Source organism: Calypte anna, chromosome 2 (assembly GCF_003957555.1).
Source record: "Calypte anna isolate BGI_N300 chromosome 2, bCalAnn1_v1.p, whole genome shotgun sequence".
NCBI lineage: Eukaryota > Metazoa > Chordata > Aves > Apodiformes > Trochilidae > Calypte > Calypte anna.
In genome coordinates, this window is record NC_044245.1 from 85,195,367 (window position 1) to 85,215,624 (window position 20,258).

At 37.3% G+C, this 20,258-nt stretch overlaps 1 protein-coding gene across 1 annotated transcript in view; it reads right to left on the bottom strand.

The window, feature by feature from the left end:
- Positions 1–295: 295 nt before the first annotated feature.
- TMEM245 (transmembrane protein 245) overlaps positions 296–20,258 on the bottom strand; it is an 81,672-nt gene continuing 61,709 nt past the window's right edge. The window contains exons 15-18 of the mRNA XM_030445493.1: positions 10,844–10,944; positions 8,825–8,999; positions 6,196–6,390; positions 296–5,186 (exon numbers count right to left, since the gene is read on the bottom strand). Coding sequence (XP_030301353.1) covers positions 5,141–5,186; positions 6,196–6,390; positions 8,825–8,999; positions 10,844–10,944 — 517 coding nt within the window. The 3' untranslated portion in view covers positions 296–5,140. The remainder of the gene's footprint in view (positions 5,187–6,195; positions 6,391–8,824; positions 9,000–10,843; positions 10,945–20,258) is intronic.

A 20,258-nucleotide genomic window follows, 5' to 3' on the forward strand; every position in this document is an offset into this window, starting at 1 on the left:
ATCTTCTAGCAATAGATTACTAGACAGAAGAGCAGCTTTTCCCAATTTTATAATAAGTCCAACAAAACAGTTCTTGTCACCCTACCAGTCAGTATTTGCTTAGCACTTCCATGACATTTATCAAGTAAACATTAATTCTAAAAAATTTTGCTTGTTTACACTATATACAGGAACTATTTTGTTTTCATATATCATTTAAAAAAAGATAGGACAAAATTTCAGTTAAAGTCTGTACAAGACAGATACTGCTGCATATCAACATATATATTTACAAACCCTATGTAGGCTCCCAGAATATACTCATAACTTGTGGCTTTATTTCTGGTTTCAAAATACGAAGTTCGTTTTCCACACTGTGATTTTTTAAAATATTATTTCCAATTTTGTAACTTGAAAGCAATTTTTGAGAATTTTACCAGAAAGCATTAGGTATTTTCCTAAAAGTAAGTAGGATCAGGTTAAAGATCAAGCCCTCACTAACATTTGTTAAGAGTTTTAGGCAATTTTAGTTTTGTAGAAATAAAAACAAGACAGGAATTGCTAAAGTATGCGTCACCAAAAAGTATAAGAAATTATAAGAAATTCTTTGAAATATAAGCCAAGATAGAGTTTATAAAGATTCATGCATTTAAGAGATGCCAGTTATCACTGTAAGTATTTCTCTTTTTAAATTGCAAACTTCAAGGCAAACAACTGCATGTCTAGAAGAATGCTACCTCGATTATTAAGTATAATGAATACTAACTTCTTTCAGCAACTTCTGAAGAAAATCATAGCTGTCTCTAAAGGTAGGAACCATAAAGGTGGCACTACCTGCAGTAACAAACTTCAGCCAATATAGTTTGAATGCAGTATTTGAATAAAGGCAATTGTGGGAGCATCTTCTAACACTGACACAACCTATGGAGTCTCAGTAGAACAATGGTATTTCCCCATCCTTATTATATTAAATTTGTAGGAAAGGCAGCACTCTTTGCAGTATTCTGTCACCAGTATTGGGGATTAGCAGCACAGCAATTCTATTGCTGCTTTTACTAGGGAACAATTTTATCCACTTTTGTATTTGCAGCCTGAGAAACTGTGTTTAACATTGCAGGCATACATCTTTTTCAGAAGTTACAGTGATACCCAAAATGTGTATATAATACTGGAGACAGCATCAAATTTTCCCTATGCAGTGCTTTTTTTTCTTATTTTATTTGAACAGTTTATGGATTCCCTTATCGAATAATCACTGATAAATTAAACACCAGTGCCTCTCAAAATTTTGAAGAAAAACTATTTAGTCTTTGAAATCAGACAAGCCTAAACGTACACTAGATGAGCTACAAATTGCACAAGGAAATATCCGTTGTCTCCGTTCTTAGATACATATTTACCAACTTAATTTGTGGAAAATGTATATTCTATGTATGACTACAATGTTAAACTTTTTTTTGTCTTTTAAAGCAGCCTTTCAAAAGAAGTCATTATTGCTCCCAGACAGTAACCATGCACCTGGGCTGAACGTTACCATACTTTGGTAAGGCTGGCAAAATGAAATTCTGGCTATTGCAGTTTGTTGCTTCATGTATTCAATGAAGCCAGTATTTACAGTCACCTGTAGTTAACATGCTGGGCTATAAACTGGCACATACTCACTTCTGCTAGCTCTGCTATGGTACAGGAAGGGGAGGAAGGGCTAACTTAGTGCAAAAAACCACCTACCACTATTCCTTTGGCACTGCAACAAGCATGACTTGCTAGAACGGAATTTCAAAACCTGGCACATTTGTACTTCTACAATACCATGATACCACATGTCATGGTTTGCTAAAAGCACTCCTTCTGAGCTCTAAACTGGTTTTGTTCAAACTGAGTACTAAACGTACTAAATACAAGTAAATATCTGCTCCTGGAATGACTGTTTACAATTAAGCTAAAGACTATCAACTTCTTGCCTATAAGCATTACAAAAAAGATGGTCTCTCCTAGGAAAATGGTAATTTAATGCCACTACAGAAAAGGGGGTGTGAGGAGTTTCCCCAACTTCATTTGGTTTGTTTTTTTTTTTAAACTGGCCACCTAAAAGCTTATCTTAGGGAGCTGCTGCTTGTTTTTTAGTTACCAGAAGTCAAAATGACCAATGTGGTTGTTTTCACATTAACGTGAGGTTGATCTAAACTAAACTGATCTTAAAAAGACTAGGTCTTTTCAGAAAAGAATATGGATTGGTAACGATTTAAGGACAAGTTTTTCTATTTCTACTGATAAAATAAGACACTAAAACCAACCCCCAAATAATCAAGGTACACTTTTCATAAGGGGTTCTGTTTTGTTTTTTTTTTCTTTTTTTTAAACATAACAAAATTCAGTGACTATTTCATATTCTAAGAAGGGATTGCTGGATTTTGTGGGTTTTTTTAAAAATTTCTTTTTGGCAGTGTTCTGTTAATTTACTACGACTGAACCACACAACTCGTTCTTCAATCAGGCATGGCATGAACCAGGAGTTCCTTAAGTTACATTTACTGAGGAAGAATGTACAAGGGTGGTACATAGTAAGTCTTGAATTGGAGTGGGAAACATCAATACGAAGCCTCACACCACTACATAAGGTAGGAATTCTCTAGAATTTCTCTTCATGTTGGGAAAGGAACAGATGAAAAATAACAACACATAATCTCATCTGATTTTACTGATTTGCCATTATTAAAGATAACTGTGTCTGAAATACCATTTCAATCTTCACAGCAGAGAACCTTCTTTGATCTAAGGCAGTTGGGTGAAGGGGGACGAGGAAAACTTAAACAAAAGAATGTTTTACAATGACTGTTTAAAATGACTACATTGAGAAAAATATTATCTCAGAAATAACTAAGATAGAAAACATGGACAATAGCTCTGTCTTCATCAGTAAGTAAAAAGGAGCAATGGAAAACTGGAAATACATTAAAGAAGCTCATCTCTTGCTAGTAATCTTTAACTGCTGTCTACAAGGAGCTATAATGAGAACACAACATTTCAGTGCACAATTCTGAACTAAAAAAAAGTAATTCAGTAAAAAAGTTTCCCAAGTATCATGGTCTCATTCAAGTTGGTTAGAACATTGCAGGAATACTCAGGAACAGCTTCAGGTTCTTGCCATCCTCCACCTTAACCAGTAACAATTAAAAAAATGTGTTTCATTTAAGATTTTACATGTTCCACAAAACACATGACAGTTGCTTTATTCAAGCAATACATCCTTCCAGAACTGACGCATGGGTCTTCCAGAATTTAAAATATTAGATGGGATATTTCTGTATTGCAATGAACTTGAGTCAAACCACTGTATTAAGCCTGAGTCTGTCCTCCAAACACACATCTGTGAGTTTTCAAGTGCAAAACCAGCAAGCTTGAAACCCTCCATAAACTGCAGCAGCTTATTTTGAGAATCTGAGAAGTAGGTGTATATATCTTAATAGGCAGCTTGCTTACTGCAAAAACCTATGCCAAGACATTCTTGCTTAGTAAGTAACTATCAGGGAACTTTCCAAACACTTCTTATGACAATGTAGTTTTAGAATGTAAAAATATATGTAACACCATGGCAAAAGGAGAATTCCAAATCTATCAGAACTTCCATAATTAAAGTAAAACCGACATTTAAGTAACTGAGAGCTGTTTGTACACAATCTTTGATAATGTTATCCCTAGGTTAGGACAGATTTTTGTTCCAACAATTTCATTACTGTCAACAATAAATGCAAGGCATGCCTGTATTTTGCATAACTCATTATCAGCTAAACTCTGAAATAAATTTAAGAGAAGTTACTAGAAAATGAAAGGTGGTTCTTTGGTTAAGCATGTGTATCTGCTACTTTGTACCTACGGCCTCACTGTATTCATGGGAAAGCTGTTCAAGTATGAATTTCCTGCCAGAAACTCTGTATCATTTATAAAAAGGATTCCCTCAAAGATCCATTTTGTCAAAATATTTTAACAATCAATACAAAAGGCCTTAATTGTCATAAAAATGGCAATTTAGGCAAAGTTATGTATGGAAGAGAAGGACTAGAGCAGTTTGATGTTATGACCTAAGCAACACACTATTTCAGGGACTTAAGAACTCTGTTTATTACTACGATATATCTTAATATACAAGATATATCTTGTATTTTATTGTATATTTGGCTAGAGACTTACAGGGGGAAAAAAAAGATGCTAAACTAAAACAAAATTCATGCTCTTTCCCCTCCCTCATTACAAATAAACTTTCATTTGTCTGAAAAGTCAACTGAACTCAGCCATAGCATTTGAAAGCTATCCACCAATCTTCACTTAACTTCTTCCTTTTACTGTAAATACATGTAACAGTTGTACATTACTTGTTTCTGAAGAACACTTATGGCCATTGATGAAATTTCGTTGACAAGATGACTCCACTGAGATGGTGGGGGAACAGCAAAACACTACCAGATTTCACATGAGGGCAAGATCTGAACTATTTAAACAAGTCCTCTTATTTCAATATGAGGAAAACTGAAATTTAACAAATTGCATATATCCTCATTTCAGGAAGCTATTAGGAATACCATTCTCCAACAACATGAAGTGGTTTTTAGGAGGATAATATTTGTTATTATTAGTTACAGACAATGGTCAAAGCCTCTAAAGAAATACTTTCAGGAGCAACAAATAACTATATTCTACTTTCATTTAACAATGAGTGGTTTCCATCATTTTTGCCCCCAGATTAATTAAAAAAAATATTTTGGAATTAGCTTCCTTTAAACCTACTACCATTTAATGACACAACCCAATAAATAAAACCCAAGTTAGTCATTTCAGCAGATAATTACTCCAGTGGATGTATCTGTCCACTTAACCACTCTTTTTGGAAAGACAAAATGCCTTCAAGGTCTTCAACAAGGCAGCTGAAGTCTGTCTCAGAATGCAAAGCCACGGGAAGTCAGCATTCTCTCTCGAAGAGGCAAAGTGCACAATTATGTAAGGCCAGCAGATGTTTGAGAAGTGGTTTCTCCTAAAACTCAAACTATGCTTCCCAGTGAGCTGGCCCTAGGCACAGCTGGAAGAGACGGGAGGCCACGGCTGTTGTGAACTCAGGATAGAAGACAGCAATTCTCTCATGTTCAATAGGTGCAGCACAGCACCTGCATCAGTCTGCAGCCAATTTTATCTCCTCAGGGCTCTCTCTAGATGACCTGAGGGGCATGGGAGAGAAGAAAAAAAAAAAAAAGTAAGGCTTAAGTTTGTTGAATGATTACAAACATCCAGTTTCCTGCAAAAGAAACAGGAAAAACACATGCAGATTGTGTGTACTGTGGGAAGCTCTATTTACAGCCTATACAGAAGTCTTGGAACATAACTTGTACAAGTCAGAGAATACAGACAGGTCCAATTAGTGGTTTTTATATAAGTACCCATATGAAAGATGACAACATTATTCATGTGAATGAAGCAAAGGATTATTTCTGACAAGCAGAGAATCCTCTTTTAGATATATCTGTAATGAGCTAACCTATGTAATTGAACAAGACAGTAGAGACATTTAAATGGCTACTGCCATTAATAACTTCACAATGCGATTTCCAGCTCTAATGAAGTATTCAATTAGGAGTTTATTCCTCCCATTCCTTAATTGTACAGTGCAAAGGTACATTACTATATTCCATACTGGGTAACTTCAACAAAGAGATTAATCAAGACTATACTTTTAATGGAATAGTGCCATGTAATGTTACCTCATTTTTTAAATTCAGGTATGTTTCTTTATATTTTACTGTATTATACAGTAACACATAAAAATGCAGTATTTCAAGGCAGGCCTCTGAAGAACAATGAACAGTGACTGATACTAACGAACATAGTTTTACACAGACAAAAGGATGTTCAATTATCTCCTAGCACAATGGCAACATATAAATTATAGATACAGAGGTATTATCAGGGAATTTTCTAAAAGACCCTTCAGTACAAAGCTGAGAGGTATTAAACAAACATTTCAAGTTTACAGGTTCCAGTGAGTATTTTACTTTATCATATTTTTGATTTCTAGAATATATTATAACTAAATCTTCCCCAAATACTTCAATATGCATGCAGGTATGTCTGTACACTCATATTTGGAACCCATGAACATGCTCTCTATACCTATCCACACATACACTGATCCATGTAAAAACACAATGCATGCCTCTTAAGACAACTTACCGGTGCATTTGTAATGGCCATGCTGCTTGTGAGGGAGTGGGTATTGAATTTGTTGGACTCACCAACATGGCACTATATATGTTGGAAGCAACCACAAGTATACAAAGTAGAATTGGTCCTATGATGGCTCCTTCCAGTCCCAAGTAATATGCTCCACCAGCTACTGCAAGACCTGTCAGGTAAGGATGCCCACCTCTGGAATTATGGCACAAGCAGAATAAAATTAAATAAACAACAATACTATCAATTATGAAATAATAATTTTTAATTAAGCTTAACAAAATGACACAGTTATTTATAGATACCCATATTTACACCATAAGTTGCTGCCTGAATGAATGCACAAATATTCCAAGCTGTGTTCTGCATTGCACTTGCACAACAGATCAAACAGCATTCCATATCACACAATGCTGGTAATATTAACGATAGAACAGCTACTTCATAGACATCTGCTGAAGAATGTCTGAACAACAAACCAATGGCAAAAACATTTCTGTTCTGATAAGCAAAAGATGATTGATTATGAAGAATATTCATGCTTTATGGTCACAAATTATTAAATTTTAAGAAAACTAGCAACATGGAGTATGAGCACCCTGAGCAAAGAAATTAATTTACACGATGGTAGCAACTTGCATCTACTAAAGAACAGTTAGCATATATTCTTTAAATGAACATTCATGCCCTCTCATTTTGCTACAAAATAACCTCTCAGACTGAATGTTTGTTATTGTGAGCTTTTAGCATTTTCAGATGAAAACCAAAAGATTTTTATGAGCATATTAATATTTACAGAAAAGTTGCGGCTAATGGATCTCTTGATAAGAGCTCTTATGGCAGCAAGTAAGCAATTTCAGTTTTCTTTTCCGTGATTCAGTTGGGATGCAGAACATGAATCATATCAACAGCATTTACACAAACCTGCTCATGGGGCTTAATTGTTATAGCTAAAATAATGACAGTAATGTGGTATTACATAAGAAAAGCTACTGTTGAAAAAAACAGCTTAAAACAGCTCCTGCCGTTTCTGCCAGGTTTCTGCCATGGTCTGACTTCCACCCACCTCACTGGCAGTGTTTGCCTTCACCCCAATTGTGTGTGGAATAAGACCATGAAACATAATCTCTTACATCATACACACCTCGATGTCTTACCAAGATCAAACTTAACCTACTGGTAGGGCCAGAATGCTTTCCAAGGGGACAGACTTGGCCCTGCAAGTTTTATGTTTCTCCAACAGTAGACACACTTAATTTCTAGACCTTTAAAACCTTCAAATATTGTTTTTGGGTTTGGGTTTTTTTTTTCAGTTTTTTGTTTGGTTGTTTCCCCAGAAGCATTTGCATCATCTTAAATTTCTTCTGGCTAGTTTACTAAATTAACCATATGGAAACATGACTACAGCATGAAAGCAATGCATTTGGAAAACCTTCCAAAACCTAATTATAGTTATTTCAAATAAATTTAATCTAATTTGCAAGACAGCATAATGCTTACTATTCTGTTTAATGAGAAGAATAAAATTTTGCTATACCATCAGAAAATCTATTCCTGCTACATGTATTTTCTGGATAGTAAACAGAGCCTGCATACCGTACAGTTAAAAACGTATTCTGATAAGCAGGCTGGTTAAATAGTTACTAGCTTCAACTTTATCCACAATTAATTTTTGGAAAAAAATTTTCATGATGTGATTATACTTCAACCTGTTAGCTTTACTGCATGCAAAATAAATACTTCCACAGTCTATGAAAATTACTGTTATTTTTGTGTGTATTATAATTAGGCTCTTTCTGTTCAGAGTAATTGAACAGAGTACTTGGTGAACAAAAATATTAATTTATAAGTAAACAGAGAACTGAAACATTTAATGCTATTATTCTACATTAACTCCACTATAATAAAAATTAGCAAAAATGAGAGACTAGTACCAATATCTAAGTCTGGACCATGAATCATAGAATCATAGAATCATAGAATTGGCTGGGTTGGAAGGGACATCAGAGATCATCAAGTCCAACCCTTGAACCACCATTGCGGTTGCCAGACCATGGCACTGAGTGCCACATCCAGTCTCTTTTTAAATATCTCCAGGGACGGAGAATCCACTACTTCCCTGGGCAGCCCATTCCAATGTCTGATCACCCTCTCCGTAAAGAAATTCTTTCTAATGTCCAACCTAAACTTCCCCTGGCACAACTTAAGACCATGCCCTCTTGTCTTGTTGAAAGTCGTCTGGCAAAAGAGACCAACCCCCACCTGGCTACACCCTCCTTTCAGGGAGTTGTAGAGAGTGATGAGGTCTCCCCTGAGCCGCCTCTTCTTCAGGCTGAACAGCCCCAGAAGTTCCCAATTAAAACAATTTACTAGGATTGTCTGTGATGATCAAGACAGAGGCAGTGACTAGAGGAGTGCAACCTTCCATGTATCTTTTACAGGGCTGTGAACACATCCTGCACATAAGAAACTTGACAGTTCATATCTTTGCCAGCTCTGTAGGACTATCACTACACCTACTGAAGGTACTGTTCCACATGGTTGAAGAAAAGCAAGTTTAATTAAAGGCATTCATGATTGTTTAGCATTTATACAATAGCAACTTTAAAAAAATCTTTAATGTACTTACCCTGATATATCTGAATAAATTGCTGTATCTACAAAATAGGTTGGCAAGAGGTGAAAAACCAGGAGCAAAATGGCTTTGCATCCCTGTCCTTGCACAAGCCACAAATCCAGGACTGCAGGAATGGCTGCCCAGTATGTCCCCAGAAATGGCACTGCTCCAAGGATTGCTGCTAATGCTAGAGCACACAGAGGCAGAGGTGAGAAAAAGACCAGAGGAATGTATTTCACACATATTTAAACTGTGACACTTTTACCACACTGGTTGCCCATCTTCTATCAGCTGTTGTAAATACGGCACTGAAAAAGTGTCACATTAAGGCTCTTGGTGTTTTTAATGCTGGTTTATGAAAAAAAGAAATCTACACTATTTCCCATAGAGAAAAGCTTCCCCAGCTGTCAGTCATAAAGAGTTACTTCCAAAAGAGGCACCAATTCAGAAAAATTCAGTTATACCACATCATGTCCATTTCGAACTTTTACATAACTACAAATCATCAGCTGTGTGCAAGAAAGTATACAAGCACAGGTCTCATAACTTACTGGATCTGTTGCAGTCAGCCATAATAATGCAGATAATACTATGAGAAAACAGTCCAATATAAAATCCGTGACTTTTGTATTTCTGTATGAACACATGAACACACAGATATGCACCCTTCTGATGTATATGCAACTACCTGTTGTAACGTAAAGTGATGCAGTACTGCTGTCATTAGAATTTACTGCACAGAACTTTTTTTTTTTCTTTTTTTTTTTTGGTCTCATTGAACAGAAAGCAAAAACTTTTAAGACTTTGCATGCAGCCAAAAGAAAAAGAAATACTATTTTCTTAGTAGGTCTAATGACAACCAATGCTCTTAAGGTATATGGCACTTTATAATACAGCCATTTCCTATAATTTGATTTTTTATTGATTTGATTTTTGTTGCTTTATGGCTTCCCCTTTTGTTCCCTCATATATGAAGGTACAACACTTAAAAAAAATTAACTACTGTTAATGTACTACTACTACAACTGTTAATGGAAGTTAGGCAAAAAACAAACAGGGAAGATTTTTCAAAGAAAACTGTTTAGCTATTTTTAAAGCTAAGATTAAAAGAATAGCAGAAAACCAGGGGTTGGTAATACAGTCAGGCAACAGTACTAACAATAAGAAGCATGTCTCTTTGGTGCATTTGCATGATACCACATCTTCCTGCATGTAGGCATCTTGAAAAAATTAGCAGCTGTCAACAATGAAAAAAGCAAAAGCCCAGACAGACAGAATGAAGCTAAAACCTGGAAAGTCTTGGACTGAACAGAAGGGAGAAAGAATTAGATCCAGCAAAAGAAACAGACATGAGAAATAAAATAGCTGGCAGAGATGTGCTGTGAAACCAGAAAAAGGGAAGGCTTAGAGGTAAGGCAGCCATCAGGAACTTCTCTGCGCCCTGCCCATGGCCATCATGAAACACTCCTGGAATCAGTTTTCAGCAGCACTACATAGGTGCATAGTTATGCCTAAAGATTCTGAGAATGAGAGCTGTGAAAAGCTGTACTGTTGTCACAGAATAATTAGATCTATTGTAGTTTAAATTAAACTTGGAAGAATCAATCAATGCTAAGAAGTTCTTTGGAACCACAATGTATAGCATTAAATTATTAAACTTGTTATGCTCTTTTCATAGTGGAGTCCTGAACAATGAACAGGAAATAAAAATGAGGTTATTATTGAACAGGAAATAAAGAAAACAATAGCTAGATACTTATTAAGTTCATACCACATAATGAATTCATCAACAAACTTGGGTGTTACGATAAAAAAGCAGTCAATCCTGTAATCAGAAACTTTCTTAAGACATTTGCACAAATCAACCATATTAAGATGGCCTATGCAACTCAAATAGTTGCCAGCTTCTGGATTAATGTTCTCTAAAATAATTTCAATACTAATCTTAGCAGCAACATTGAATACGATTGATCTTGTAAAATAAATATGTAATATCATCTACAGATAGATTGTGACTGTTTAAATACTTACCTGATGGTATGAAAACGATGTTAATTCCAAATATAGTGTGAGTCAGCCAAGTGTAGAGTCCATAGAACCCAGCCATTTTGAGGGAAGCATCAAATACACCTCTAAAACAATCACAAGAAACAACTCTCTTAAGTTTTATTGGCAAATGCATTCCGGTAACTATAAAGAAATGCCAGCTGCTTTGAGCAACTGCAAAGCCATCTGTGCTACAAATAACACTGCCGTCATAGTTTGAGGAACTATATAGTTATGAGAAGGAGGACCTAACGATGAGCTTAAGACCTTGAAGGATCCAAGAAAGGCGGAACCCAGCGGGGTCCATTCCCTCCCCTTCCCCGCCCATCCTCTCTCAAGCTCGGGCAGGCCGCAGCCCCCTCTCTATCGCCCGCTCCTCGCTTCGTTCCCCTGCGCTCCTTCACCCCCAGCTCTGCCCCTGCTCTTCAGAATCCGCATCCATCGGGTGCTGGGAAGAGCCGTGGAGCCCTCTCCTGAGGCGGCTCTGCTCCAAGGGGCCCTCAGCCACCTATCCCTGACAGCATCGAGATAGGGTTGTGTATGTTTGTATTTTTATTCTTTATTATGTATTGTTACTGCATTTCCCCTGTTCTAGTAAATCTGTTCCCAGTGTTTTTTATTTCCAACTTTAAGTCTCTCGTCTTTATTCTCCTTTTATCTCCCCTTTGCAGGGAATAGCAAATTCTGTCTTCTAATTTTTTTGACCACAGAGACTGCTAAAACTGTGGCACACAACTCAAAACATAACGCTGAACCATTTATGCATTTGTTCCATATGAAAGGAATATGCATCCATCACACCTGTCATGTAAGGCATTTAGACACAAAAACCCCAGACTGTTCTTCATTGTTCACTAAACTCCTTGAAAGAAACTGCTCAATCATCAGACCACATCCTTTATCAGAGATAACCTTTTATCTATCAGGAAACAGTACCATTCTACACAAACTACTTTCTCTTTGCCCTTTTCCACTTTTACCTGTTTATTAATTTTCTTTTATCTACTTAAATTTCTATACCTATTCATCATCATCAGACTAAAACAGTGGCTTGCAAAGTGTAGCAAGCTGCTTAAACTCTACTGCTACTTACATAGCTTTCTGGATAAAGCACTCATATTCATGATAGGATTTTAGCCTCAAGAGCTTTCTATTCCTAGCTTTTAGGTTGCTTCCTAGGCTACATTAATAAAAGCAAACAACATCAAGTAATCTAAATTAGTCCTGCTGAATCTATGTCCCACACATGCAGGCCACAAAACAAAGTTCTCCTCTCTTAAGCGTGACCCCAGGTTCATGAGACAGCAAACAAGCAGCTAAGTGCTACAGCACCACTGCACTGACACAAGCGTAGTATCCCAGAACTGAACTGAAAACTGTGCCTTAGGGGGGGTTGGACTAGATGATCTTTCGAGGTCCCTTCCAACCCCTAGGATTCTATGATTCTATGAAAAGGATACTCTAAGACTGGTATATCTCACCATTGCGTTATGCCAGTTTTTCACCCTTATATGAGAAAGGCAAGAAGTTTCCTGAAGCCACTATTCTTAGCTTGGATTTAAGTAACCAAATCTGAGTTCCTTGGAACTGTTCTATGGTTCCATCATTGCAGAACTGGTGGCACATACACCTTCTTAGCAAATATAAATGCAAAGTTTGCTGATCGTAACTTCCTGGCTTACTTTTCTTGGTTTTAGTTACACTTCTTACAAGCTCTGCAGTTTTGGGAACTCTTATCGGGAGGGCTGACAGGACAGCAAGACATGCAATAGAAATAATGGAGCCAGATGGCTCCAGTGGAAAGGCTTTCACTACACTTCAAAGAGGAGCACGGCTTGAACAGAAAACAGTTCCTTCCAGAACTAAAGCCTCTAAAAGCATGGTTTCTTTCCTCTGTTGAGTTGATAAAGAAGTTTCTAGAAAAAAAACAAAACTACTTTCTTTGCTATTGAACTATTACATAGAATCTTTTCTTCCAAATTACCAGCAAGAATTCCAAGATGCTCACAGTGTGGACACAATCCTCATTATTACTTCCATGGGCCTTTTTTGCATATCTTTGCCCTCCTTTCCCTCTTAATGGCACACATAGATGCCCAAATGACTGCTGAATTAAAGTTACCTTATTTCAAACTCACCCACTGGAAGTTTTAAGTGCATAATAAACCTCACACATCAACTGCAAGTTAATACATAATACATCTCAAGAACAAAATACCATATACCTCAAAAAGACTGTAGAACAGTATAGCATCTCTCTAGCTCCTTGCATCTAGCACACATGACTAATAAGCTTAAGGGAAAAGCCATCATGCAGTGCTGAGAGGCTGAGAAGCTGCCAGCAGTCAAGCAGAAAGTGAGAAGAGGCTGTAACTACTTTCATTCTCCTTATGTCCTTCACTTTTCTTTGTGTCTGCCTCAACTAGTCAGACAAATACACTGGGAAACCTACTTGATGGCAAGTGTGGCCCAGGAGAATGACAGTCTTTGAAGACTCCTGTTTCTTACTTCTGTCAGAAGAACTAAGAATCATAACTTAAATTCTCTGTGAATTTATATCTATTTGACTTCATGGTTAAGGCAGCCAAAAAAATAATGCTGAAAACACTAACCAGCATCTTCATCAACAGTATGCTTCACCTGCACTGCTTCTGTCATGCCAGTTCTTAAAGATGATGTGGTGTGCTAGTGCAAACACTGAATTAATTTCTTACCATCTGTAAAATGCAGACCTTCCTGGAGAAATTACCAGAGTAAATTAATTTCACCTCTTAATATGTTACTGGTGTACGTTCCTTTTATATATACAAGAGTAATTGCATGTTACAGAAATCAGAAAAGCCAGTTGCTGTTTACGTCTCACTTGGCTCCATGCCTGGATGAACTACTTTACCTGCAAAAGCCATCATTTGCAAATTTGTAATTTATGAGCACTTCATGGCAATCTGGTGTAAGGCATATTTAGACATACATATTCTATTTTGCTGAGCTTTCAAATGCATGTATAATTTAAAAAAAATTATAAAAAATCAAAGAATATGGGTCATGCTTCATATTATTCAGATTAAAAATGAAGAAACTTCTGTCAAATTGTCAAATGTTTTTGCATAGTTGGCCAAAGTACTATTCTGCTACAGTTCTTTCTACTTCACTGAAATGCTAGAGAATTTTCTTGTTGATTTCATAAGGGAAAGTACCACCATTTCATTTTATGGGTTTTGTGAGTATTAGTGGATTTTTTTTCTCTTTCACTCATTTGCCATGAAATTCTACAGCTTCACATTTTATGTTACATTAAATGTATGTCCACTAGAATTCAGAATCATTTCACGGAACCTCCAGGTAAGGTTTGTTCATCATGAATGACATGGTGACATTCCAAAAATTTCAAGCTAATGTTGCAAAAACTTCATTTCATAGGAAAGAGACAGAAAAGTGATGACTCCTGGGATGCAGAACATACCTCAAGCTTCAACTCAGAGCATTCTATTTTTTTTTTACTTCATAGCTAATTTTATTTTCTAGATCTCTTATTCCCAGAGCACTGAATGAAAGAAGAGCATAATGGGCTGAAATTATGAGAACTGGAGTTTTCAGAAATATCCGAGCAAGCATATATTAATTCAGAGACAGATTACTAAATTATTGATTACTAAATTAGTAATGGAAGTATATTGACCCTGGCCACTGAATGGGTGTAAGAGTCAAAACTATACAAAAGTGACTTTTTTTAATCTTTAGAAGCAGTTGCAAAAATTAGCATTTCCCTAAATTAGCATTTCCCTAAATACTTCACAAAATATGCTACAAACTGTACAATAGTTTACAATCCAATTAAAATGCAATTTTTATAACAAACACCTGAAGCAAAAAATAGTAGTAAAAAAAGTAAATCTCACTCATTTGTCATCCTCTTTACACCACTGATGTTTGGTATGTCCCTGTATTATCTAATTAGACATTAGAAGGATTGAGCTATATCTTTGTTGAAAAATTATCCTGTTTGCAGAATTTACTATTTCAAAATGATGCTACAAGAAACTCCAGCTACTCTTTTTTTTTTTTTTTTTTTTTTTTTTTTGGAGCTTCACAATTTATTTCAGATGAAGTTAACCCAGAACTGCCACAAGAAAAGAGCCCTCTCGCTCCTCTTTCTCAAGCATTCATTTCTGCCTCAGACTCCCTTCCTCTGTCTACCTGCCAGCATGGTCTCTTTTAAGTGCATTGGCAGTTTTTATCATTAATTCAGCTAATAATTGGTGGATGGTTTAAACTAACTAGCTCAGCTCTCTGTACCCATACAACTCAAAAAGGAGTGGCACAAATAGCTGCGTTACACCAGCACGCTCACCACTGCAGGGCAGGAACTCTTCTGTGTGCCAAAGTGCTCCTATCCCAGCTAGAACAACTAGTGTCCCCATAACTTCAAATAAGTAATTATCTGCTTTCAGACACCACCAAGATATCTTGCAGAAGTCAAGCTAGCACTGAAAATCAGAGGACAGCCATTACCTTAAAAAGGACCAAAATATTATTCCCCTACAATGATCCCCCAGATTTCAAGGGATCAGTGGGAGAACACTGAAGAATAAAATGACTGAAAGAAGTTCTTTTGCAAAAAAAGCTCTTAAGCTGTCCTTCAACTCTCGAAGGGTTCTGTTCTTTTAGGAATAAAAAAGACTCTCATTATTTTTCAGTTTAAAATTACATATGAAAAAAGAGCACCAGGATACATTCTGGCAATGAATAATGCAGAAGTGGCGGGAAGTGTTTCTTGACAGTGATCTCAGGATCAAGAGAAATACACAGATGCTTTTCAGAGTCAACTCTGTAACAAGATTTCAACTGTTGTTGCTGAAATTAATTTATCCTTAAGAATCATTAAACAAAGAGAAATAAAAGCTTCAACATCTGGAGGCAAGTAATGACATTAGTCAGATGAAGTGGTACAGCCTTGAACAAAACATAGGTCCTTAACGTGGTGTAACTGATTCAGATATTACATCTGGTAATGTAGGACATTAGGCAGGACAGGTCTCCTGTGACTGTATCCGAACTTCACACTTTGAAGCAGTGAGAACTAGCCCCAAGGACACAGCAGCAAACAGGATTCCTTCTCTAACAGCCAAATACACGTATTCTCTGAAAAATAACAATTGACATATAGTCGAACTCGCAAGAAATTTTGTATCTGATTATTACTTTAGGATACTTCAAATAATTTTGAATTAATATTTGAGTGTGCTTATCCATAGTTTGTAAACTTAATATTAGTCTTTTGAGAAGTATATTTGAAAGCATTAGTTATTTCTGAATCAACTACTTCTAACACTTCAGATTTTTTTCAAGAACAGAACCACAATGCTTACTATGTGCAACGCCCAACTATTCTAAACATTCTAAACATCTTTGAACATAACAAAAAAAGCCAAACTAGTTCAGAGCAGGCCTGTCCAGCCAGCATTCCACCTCCAGCAGAGGTCAGAAGCAGACACTAAATGAACAAAAGAATTAAGACAAACACGTTTAACTGTCCCCTGAACATTTTTCCAGCCTCTGTTTCCACCTCAGGGGGTATAATGAACCCAGAGCAGGCTGTGTATTTAGTAAATCTCAGTATTTATTCTTAGCCCTGTCTGATTCTACAAGCTGCTGCAACCCCAACATTTTTTGGCTAGACCTTTCCCACTGTCTACTGTCTGTCACATGAACCAGTACACTTATGTTTTGAAACTTCCTGCTTGCTTCTTGATGATCCCAAGATTTTACGTGGGAAGAGACTGTGAGCAGTCCAGCCCCAGTCATCATACAGTTTTCATACTGTTTCTGATTTTGCAAACCTCAGCTGTGTTAACACCCTCCTTCCAGGCCAGAGTCCAAATGAGCTCAGTCATTCTTCATACAGAAACTGCCACCATACATGCATTCCTCTAATCAGCCTTACTGCCCTTTCTAGTTTTCCAAGATGCAGAAACAGCATAGCACCAATAATTCAGGGTATTGGCAAATTCATACAATGAGAGTACTGTTCTGAGTTCCTGTTGTCTATGTCTGTTGCTGGTTACTATGACTGGTAACAGCACAAAGGCCATCAGTCATATGTGAAGTTAGGACTTCTTTTCACCCTGTGCAGTCCTTTCATCAGTCATTTTCCTACAAAGATATTGCTGTCTTCTGACTTTGTCTACAGTACTGCTGTAACTCCAAAATCAGTACTCATCCTTACTAGCTCAAATAGTTCTGCAGTATCAATGAGGTGTCCTTCTCTTCTTTCCCAGGACAGTTATGAGCAGACAGGACAGTAGAGGTCACTGTCTCAACACTATCCCTTATTCTTGCCCTCTCTTCCAAGTGTTTATCCACGCAGAAAACTGCTTAAGAAAATGACTTAATTTCCTTGAAAGTCTTTGTAAAGAGATGCTGTAAAAAGCCTTTGAAAAACTTCAGCAGAACACAGCCATATCAACTTACTAGTGGTTTTGTTTGCTGATCACTTCAAAAAACATAAAAAGACCAAACTTCTCTCTAGGAAAACTCCATTGTTTCTTTGCAACTAAATCATGTTCACCAGTTGCTAGTATGTCCTTAACATTAGTTCCTGCCTGCACACTACTAATATCTAGCTTGCCTGTCTGTACTTTCTGGAACGTTTTTTCTTTTTTTTTCTTTTAAATTTTGCCCTTGAGTTTCCTTTGGTGAGTTAGTATCACCCACTCTCATTCATTTGCTATTGCTATTTTTGTCTTTTTTCTTCTACAACCTCTTCTACGGTCACTGTAATTTCTGAGATACTCTGCTGCAGCTCACCCATGAGAAATGTTTTACAATGTGACTCCATCTGCTTACTTTAATGGGAAAGAACAACACAGCATCAATTTACACCCCCCTCTGCAACAGCCTGCAGCAGACTTCTTGTTTCTGAGTACTCCTTGTCATCCCTTAATCCTCCTGAGTGCTTCCTGCTTCTGCTGGAGCTTTGAGCAAATGGAGCAAACTCTCTCTCTCCCCCCCCCTGTTCCTTTCTGGTCTGTTTCTATCTGCCAAAGTTTATGAACTTTCTGGTTTTTTCATTTAAGTAAAACTTGAGTTTTCCAAAGAATAGTTTCTCATTTCCTATGACATTGTCACTTTGCTCTTAAGCTGTACAGCCAGTCTTCCCTTTGACCTTACTCGAGCTTTCTCAGCAGCCGGCACACACTGGCAATGTACAATGAACATTTACTGTTCTCCACATCACTTTTAAGGATAGGACACTTTTAGATCCCCATTTTAGTTTCAAAAGCTCATCTACGAAGACAACAGCTTACTGGACTCAATAAAGCTTGAGATCCATTGCATTCTTGTGTTGAGAAACTCCCAGTCTGTTCAGGGCTCAATACTGGGGCTAGTTCTCTTTCACACCTCTATCAATGATCTGGATGAGGGGATAGAATGCACCTTCAGTAAGCTTGCAGATGACACCAAGCAGGGGAGCAGTGTTGATCTGCCGGAGGGCAGGAAGCCTCTACAAAGGGATCCGGGCAGGCTGGGCCAAGGGCAGCTGCATGGTTCCACAAGGGCAAGGGCTGGGTCCCAACAACCACTTGAGTCCCAACAACCCAAGGCACAGCTACAAGGCTTAGTGAAGAGTGGCTGAAAAGCTGTCCAGCAGAAAAGGACCTGGGAGTGTTGATCAATAGCCAGATGGATGTCAGCCAGCAGTGTGCCCAGGTAGCCTTGAAGGCCAGCAGCATCCTGGCTTGTATCAGAAAAAGTGTGGCCAGCAGGATTAGGGATGTCTCCCTGTACACGGCACTGGTGAGGCTACGCTTTTGACTACTGTGTTCAGTTTTGGACCCCCCACCCACACTAAGAGAAAGACATTGAGGTTCTGGAGCATGTCCAGAGAAGGGCAGCAAAGCTGGTGAAGGGTCTGGTGAACAAGTCTGATGAGAAGCAGCTGAAGGAACTGGGGAAAAAGGGGCTGAGGGGAGACCTCTAAAACCACCTGAAAGGAGTTGGTAGTGAGGTGGGTGTTCTCCCAAGTAACAAGTGACAGAAAAAGAGGAAATGGCCTCAGGTTGTGACTGGAGAGGTTTGGATTGGACATTAGGAAAAATGTCTTCACAGAAGGAGTTCTCAAGCATTGGAACAGGGCTTGTCACTGTCCTTGGATTTATTCAGAAGAGGTGGTGCTTAGGGGCATGGCTTAGTAGTGGACTTGGCAGCGTGCTAGGTTAATGGTTGGACTTAATGATCTAAAGGTCCTTTTCCAACCAAAATGATTCTATGATTCTATTATAAAATTACTGATCACAAGCATCGAGAAAAGGGTATTTTGCCTGCTTATGCTGGTGGAGAGAATAAATAATGGATGGACCTTATAATCTGACCTCAGATGATTAAAAACTCAGAAAATTAAAACTGTGATGTTAAGTCTTTGAAGTGTGAAATTCTCTATCAGCCTTCATGCTTTCTTCTTACATTACAATGAAATTGCTTTTTAAATAACAGAAATGTAACCAAGGTTCTAATATGATGTACATTAACCATTAAATGTACATTAGCATTAAATACACACATAATGAATTATTACATATTGCAAGTATATAACATCAATAATAGTTCTCATAGCATATTTTTATTGTTGTTAATGCCTGATAGAAGATCTCTTTCCTATATAATCAATGATTCTTTCCACAACCCATGTCTTTGCATCCCTTCAAGTTAGCTATGAGGCCTGCCTTAGAAGCAAAGAGAAAAACTACCTGGCTGAGCTGAATTCCAGATGCAAGCATCTGTTTTTACAGATAACAGTCTATGTCACATACCAACTAAACTTTCAATCAAATAAAGATGGTATGGTCTGGCATCCAAGTAATTGTTTAAAAAAGTTGGTGTTGTAAAAAAAGCAGCACATATACACAGTTGTGTAAGTGCAACATGTAACTATATTATTAATAGTAGTAATTAATTAGATTAGTATCTAAGAGTCAATGTAGTTACATTGTTCTTGAAGATTGCATGCAAATCTGTTTATGCATACACACACACAATAACCCACAGCCTTTAAATGTTTACAGATAGCATCAGTCTTAAACAAATTGGACAGTCACAGAAAACAAATTACAAAAATACACCAAGAGACGCTGCTGTTAGAACACACAGAATGTGCCATCTGGAATATGAAAGAAGCAAATGGCAGAGTACTGGAACTGCCTGATATAAACCAAGGATGCCCTCAATAACCCATCCATGTGTTTGAAAATATACTATACCACTCTGCACAGTGCAGAGAACAAATGTTTTATATCAGACTATGCTTTTAAGTAATCTCACAGATTGGAGGTAGTAACTCAAAACTCCTACAGCTTTTGTGACTTGCTTGACCCAAATTATGTGTGTACATTCATGAACGTTG